Here is a 7,500-nt window from a genome sequence, read left to right as displayed (position 1 = left end):
AGGGCTGAAACAATGAACCAGGAGAAACCCAATAGAGGGTAGGGCTGAAACAATGAACCAGGAGAAACCCAACGGAGGGTAGGGCTGAAACAATGAACCAGGAGAAACCCAATAGAGGGTAGGGCTGACACAATGAACCAGGAGAAACCCAACGGAGGGTAGGGCTGACACAATGAACCACGAGAAACCCAACGGAGGGTAGGGCTGAAACAATGAACCAGGAGAAACCCAACGGAGGGTAGGGCTGAAACAATGAACCAGGAGAAACCCAACGGAGGGTAGGGCTGAAACAATGAACCAGGAGAAACCCAACGGAGGGTAGGGCTGAAACAATGAACCAGGAGAAACCCAACGGAGGGTAGGGCTGACACAATGAACCAGGAGAAACCCAACAGAGGGTAGGGCTGACACAATGAACCAGGAGAAACCCAACGGAGGGTAGGGCTGACACAATGAACCAGGAGAAACCCAACGGAGGGTAGGGCTGACACAATGAACCAGGAGAAACCCAACGGAGGGTAGGGCTGAAACAATGAACCATGAGAAACCCAACGGAGGGTAGGGCTGACACAATGAACCAGGAGAAACCCAACGGAGGGTAGGGCTGACACAATGAACCAGAATTATATCGAAATCGCAATGTGGCCAATATCCAGGGAGGAGGCTGTGATTTTGTTGAAGAAAAAAAAAATACATTCTTAATGAAGTATTGTGGTGCTGCATAGATGCCCTGGCCTACAAATTGTATTCTACAGACTTAAATCCATCCAGCCAACACCAGATTATAGCTCACATCCAGAAGTCACAGAACTCCATTGTTGTCCAAAAACTGTTAAAGCCAGTCATAGAGCCATACTGTTTGTTCTGGTTAGTATAATTCATCATTGCAATGAACACAAGGTTCAGGCAGACTCGAGGGGGGGCGCTGTCACCTCATGAAGTAGTTCCGGTTCAGGCAGACTCGAGGGGGGCGCTGTCACCTCATGAAGTAGTTCCCGTTCAGGCAGACTCGAGGGGGGCGCTGTCACCTCATGAAGTAGTTCCCGTTCAGGCAGACTCGAGGGGGGCGCTGTCACCTCATGAAGTAGTTCCGGTTCAGGCAGACTCGAGGGGGGGCGCTGTCACCTCATGAAGTAGTTCCGGTTCAGGCAGACTCGAGGGGGGGCGCTGTCACCTCATGAAGTAGTTCCGGTTCAGGCAGACTCGAGGGGGGCGCTGTCACCTCATGAAGTAGTTCCGGTTCAGGCAGACTCGAGGGGGGCGCTGTCACCTCATGAAGTAGTTCCGGTTCAGGCAGACTCGAGGGGGGGCGCTGTCACCTCATGAAGTAGTTCCGGTTCAGGCAGACTCGAGGGGGGCGCTGTCACCTCATGAAGTAGTTCCGGTTCAGGCAGACTCGAGGGGGGGCGCTGTCACCTCATGAAGTAGTTCCGGTTCAGGCAGAGGACCGCTGTCACCTCAGGAAGTAGTTCACGGGGAAAACTATGACGCTTGTGTTCATCACAATGATGAATTACACTTGACAAAGACAAACAGGACAGCTCTGTGACTTGTTTTAGCATTGTCCTGGGACAACAATGGAGTTATGCGACTTCTGGATATGAGCTCTAATCTGATTGGTGGATTGATGGATCATACTTGTAAAAAGTACCTGTAGAGGAAATGCATTGTTGGTTTTGGTTGTTTCATAGGCTATGTTGACAATAAAAAAACAAACAAATGACATCAGCCTTATCCTTTAATAAGCAGATCAAGTATATGGTTATTTGTGTCGAGCATTCACCTGCTTATACTGAGACTCACAAGCTTATATTTCAGATAGTACAGTATGAGATAGATATAGATAGATATAATGTACCAGTCAGGCAGTACAGTCCGTACAGTCCGTACATTCAGTCAGTCCAAAATCCTCTGAAGTCATAGAAATGGTCAAATATTAGTGTAACTACAGTTGACGAATGTTGAAACAAGTACAAACAAAAAACACATCAAAGGCACAAGGCGGTGTACGTAACAGCCTATAGCCCCAGTCCAATGACGCCCTGCTGTTTACAGCTACAGTAGCAACCAGGTGATCTCCATTCTCGTCACTCATTGGTCACAAAAAAGAAAAAAAGCCTTCCCATCAAAACCCACGTGCATCAGCAAGAGAGCCATCCCTATGTGAAGTCACAAGCGGCAGTCGGTTGGGAGCTGGCTAGGATTTATGGGTATTTGTTATGATGATTTTCTTGCATATGGATGACAATGAGTAATGTGCGACCGCAGGATTAATACCATTAACGTTAGTTCGACCAGAGAAACAAATATACTAATTAAAATTGTTGGACCTGTTTTGTACTTTGTACTTTGTATAGGTCTGCATTTTAAATGTAAGGTGTAAAAAGTATGTTTTTTTTCTCTGAAATGTAATTGAGTAAAAGTACAAGTATACAAACCTAAGGCGGCCGGGTAGTGCAGCGGACTAAGCGTCTGTCTACCACCGCAGAGACACTGGTATCGAATCCGGCTGTCAGCGGTCCCTCCGGCTTGGGCGGTCGTCATACAGACACAATTGGCAGTGTCTGCGGGTGGGAAGCCGGTGGGTGGTAATCTGGTTGTTGTAAACAGCGACTCCTACAGGTCGGTCAGGGCGCCTGCACAGCGAGGAAAGGATCTGGGTGAGGTAGTGTGCCCTCCCACGCGTTACACTCACCCAATGAGAGTCTTCGCTGCCAGGTGAAAAGAGGCTGCTGGCTGTCTCCTATGTATCGGAGGAAGCATATGATAGACTTCAGGGCTCCCTAGACCGGCAAGTAGGAGGCAAATGCGCGCAACAACCAGGAAGGGGAGGGGGGAATTGGCATAACGACTCAATTGGGATGGGAGGAAAATACAAGAAAAATAGGAGGAGAAAAAGTGGATAAAAAAATAAAAGTATACAACCTAATAATACTTGAGTAAAGTACAAATCCCCAAAAACAGTACTTAAGTATTGTAACGAAGTACAATTACTCAAGTACTTTACACTGCTGATGACAATACATATTAATCTAACCTAATCGAATCTAATCTCATAACGTATATGGAAATGTGCTATATAAATAATATTGACTTGACTTGACTTGACTAGGAACAACAGGGATTAACAATGATATAAAAATACTTAATCACAATATCAAAATATGTCGATTGAAGTTCAACACAGATATTTATTAGTACTTTGACCGACTACAATTAGGGTAAGCGATATGTAAGGGTAGAAGAGAGTAAGGGAAGAGAGGAGGAGAAGTGAGCTAATGGTCTATATGGAACAAGACAAACAAAGTATCAGTTTCATCTCCACATGTGGTACAAGTTAGGACGCTATTCTCCCAGATCTGACATGTCATGGTTCACCTGAGTTACCACTTCCATTGCTACCGCAATAACATAGGCTGGTATGTGACCTCAAAAGACCTTTAACCTAGTGTAAAACCTAGTCTGACATTAATCTAATTAGTCTAATATTCACAGCAAGGGGTAGAGAGGGACAGCAGACAGAGATGACCAGACCAGATGTGGTAGATCTTTGTTTGCTCTATTACAGTATTGTAGTACATTTAATGAATAGTGTGTGCCAGAAAAAAATATTCTGAATACAGAGGCTGTAAAATGAATAACCAACATTGTCCATTCCCTGAACTGTTTTCTACCCAGGGGGGTAAGGCCATAACTGTTTGGAAATAATTTATTATATCTTGTTTTAAGTGTATTTTCAGTGATTGATAAGATAAGATAAGATATTCCTTTATTGAAATTCAGGCATCATAGCAGCATGGGGGAGGGGGGAGGGGAGGTACAGGTATGGGCAGGGTAGAATGGTAGAAGACATAAATACAGGCAATACAATTATAGTACAGTAGAAACGTAAAAAATAGTCAGTGTAAACAATATAATTAACTCTGAATATACGCATCTGAGCAAGTAGGCAGTGTGATCAAAGGTGCAGGTGAGGGTCTGTACGCCCTATCAGTTATATTATACAATACAATAAATATGGTAGAATCTAAATATATACTATGAGTAAGTAAAGTATACAGTATACACAGGTACAGTATACACAAGTAGGGTTGGGTACCGTTCACATTTGAACCGGTACCGGTTCCTTTTTTCTGTACTTTAGTGTCTAAAAATGTAATCTACTTACCTCAGTTGTAAAAAAAAATTGTCCAAACTTCTAATTATTTATTATCATTATTATTTATTTAGAACAATTTGTTAATATATATATATAATATATAATATTGCAGCGAGCGTTGTCTGCATCTAGCTTTGTAAAGTGTAACCATACTTGCGATAGTTTTCGGCTTGCCATTGCCCCGACTGCTTTGTTGTTGTTGAATCAAGTAAAATCCTAGGTAAGCCTGTATTGTGCGCGTGAGCGTTGACGTGAACGTGCGGTGCACTTCATAGGTTTCGTTTTTTGCGCTAAACTAAACGTTTAAGTCATCGATTTATTTTGTGCATTACCGAAATGTGGCACCGGTGGATCTCACGTGAATCGGTACTCAGTAGTACCGAAGTGATTCGGTCGATACCCTTAAAAGTACCGGATTCGGTACCCATCCCTACACACAAGGTACCCTAACTGCCGTGATATACGTCATTCGTTGTAGTCCGTGCAGTTCACTGATCAGACCTTCCTCTGCACAGGTTCACCTGGGAGGGGCTTCCCTGGCACACCTGGACTGGGCGGCGGCACAGGTGAGCGCTCCTACACACACCTGGGTTATCATACTGTTGTGTTGTGAGCTCCTACACACCTGGGTTATCATACTGTTGTGTTGTGAGCTCCTACACACACCTGGGTTATCATACTGTTGTGAGCTCCTACACACACCTGGGTTATCATACTGTTGTGTTGTGAGCTCCTACACACACCTGTGTTATCATACTGTTGTGAGCTCCTACACACACCTGTGTTATCATACTGTTGTGAGCTCCTACACACACCTGGGTTATCATACTGTTGTGTTGTGAGCTCCTACACACACCTGGGTTATCATACTGTTGTGTTGTGAGCTCCTACACACACCTGGGTTATCATACTGTTGTGTTGTGAGCTCCTACACACACCTGGGTTATCATACTGTTGTGTTGTGAGCTCCTACACACACCTGTGTTATCATACTGTTGTGAGCTCCTACACACACCTGTGTTATCATACTGTTGTGAGCTCCTACACACACCTGGGTTATCATACTGTTGTGTTGTGAGCTCCTACACACACCTGGGTTATCATACTGTTGTGAGCTCCTACACACACCTGGGTTATCATACTGTTGTGAGCTCCTACACACACCTGGGTTATCATACTGTTGTGAGCTCCTACACACACCTGGGTTATCATACTGTTGTGTTGTGAGCTCCTACACACACCTGGGTTATCATACTGTTGTGAGCTCCTACACACACCTGGGTTATCATACTGTTGTGAGCTCCTACACACACCTGGGTTATTATACTGTTGTGAGCTCCTACACACACCTGGGTTATCATACTGTTGTGTTGTGAGCTCCTACACACCTGGGTTATCATACTGTTGTGAGCTCCTACACACACCTGGGTTATTATACTGTTGTGAGCTCCTACACACACCTGGGTTATCATACTGTTGTGTTGTGAGCTCCTACACACACCTGGGTTATTATACTGTTGTGAGCTCCTACACACACCTGGGTTATTATACTGTTGTGAGCTCCTACACACACCTGGGTTATCATACTGTTGTGTTGTGAGCTCCTACACACCTGGGTTATTATACTCTTGTGAGCTCCCACACACACCTGGGTTATCATACTGTTGTGAGCTCCTACACACACCTGGGTTATCATACTGTTGTGAGCTCCTACACACACCTGGGTTATCATACTGTTGTGAGCTCCTACACACACCTGGGTTATCATACTGTTGTGTTGTGAGCTCCTACACACACCTGGGTTATCATACTGTTGTGAGCTCCTACACACACCTGGGTTATCATACTGTTGTGAGCTCCTACACACACCTGGGTTATTATACTGTTGTGAGCTCCTACACACACCTGGGTTATCATACTGTTGTGTTGTGAGCTCCTACACACCTGGGTTATCATACTGTTGTGAGCTCCTACACACACCTGGGTTATTATACTGTTGTGAGCTCCTACACACACCTGGGTTATCATACTGTTGTGTTGTGAGCTCCTACACACACCTGGGTTATTATACTGTTGTGAGCTCCTACACACACCTGGGTTATTATACTGTTGTGAGCTCCTACACACACCTGGGTTATCATACTGTTGTGTTGTGAGCTCCTACACACCTGGGTTATTATACTCTTGTGAGCTCCCACACACACCTGGGTTATCATACTGTTGTGAGCTCCCACACACACCTGGGTTATCATACTGTTGTGAGCTCCCACACACACCTGGGTTATCATACTGTTGTGAGCTCCCACACACACCTGGGTTATTATTAGGGATGCTCGATATTGGCTTTTTTACCGATACCGATATACCGATATTGTCCAACTCTTAATTTCCGATACCGATATCAACCGATACCGATATATGCAGGGTTCCCCCCCCCCCCCCCCCCCCAAAAATGGAATAATTTCAGGTAATTAACATTACATATCTCTTGTTGTGGAATTAACACAACATTATGCATACTTTTGACAATAAATAAAATCTGAATTTGTTCTTACTTGCTTGCCTGGGTAAATAAAGGTTATAGAAATGTAAAAAAAAAAGAAACGATACCGATATTTTCCGATATCACATTTTAATGCCGTTATCGGCCGATAATATCGGTAGGCCGATAATATCGGACATCCCTAGTTATTATACTGTTGTGTTTTTCATTCAGTTTAGTTTCAGTTTAGTTTTGATTTCGTTTTTATTAGTTTAATGCAGGGGTTCTCAATATTTTTTATACCACGACCCCATTTAATTTTTGGAAATAAAAGCACACGTTGTTGAACTTGATCATGCATATTTATTAAAAAATGTAATTACAGAACTATGTTATCAATACACATTTATAAAACGAGGCATATTTTGCCAAAACTTTAATGTATATTATAATATAGGGCGGCTAGGTGGTGCAGTGGGCAAGGCACTCACCACCAATGCTGGAGACGCTGGGTTTGAGCCCAGCTCTCCACATTGTTTTCAGTTTGGCTGGTCGTCCGTACTAATACAATTGGCAGTATTAGGGGGAGGGAAAACTGAGGGGTGGGGATCGGACGTTGTGGACAGCGACTCCTACAGGTCGGTTGGTGCGCCTGCGCAGTAGAATCAAGAAGCGATGGGGGCGGCGCCCCTCCAAAGCGCAGACCCCTGACGCTGAAAGATCGCGCCGCGCAGGTGAAAAGATGCGACGGCTGCTACCTCGAGTATCGGAGGGGACTCGTGCTATGTATGGCTTCGTCCACATTGCAGCCGGCTTGTGGGAGGCAAGAAACAGCGTTCGAGACAGGGGAGGGTTGAAT

General features: G+C 44.7%; 1 protein-coding gene across 1 annotated transcript in view; it reads left to right on the top strand.

The window, feature by feature from the left end:
• Positions 1-7,500, top strand: part of col4a1 (collagen, type IV, alpha 1) — a gene marked incomplete at both ends in the record, with an annotated part of 79,103 nt that overhangs the window by 62,402 nt on the left and 9,201 nt on the right. Inside the window, one exon of the mRNA XM_084314414.1 lies at positions 4,675-4,725. Coding sequence (XP_084170540.1) covers positions 4,675-4,725 — 51 coding nt within the window. The remainder of the gene's footprint in view (positions 1-4,674; positions 4,726-7,500) is intronic.

The sequence above is a fragment of the Notolepis coatsorum genome (assembly GCF_963971535.1).
Source record: "Notolepis coatsorum genome assembly, chromosome: 5".
In the NCBI taxonomy this organism is placed as follows: domain Eukaryota; kingdom Metazoa; phylum Chordata; class Actinopteri; order Aulopiformes; family Paralepididae; genus Notolepis; species Notolepis coatsorum.
Note: the sequence above shows the minus strand (reverse complement) of the source record. Positions and strands in the feature narration are given on the sequence as shown.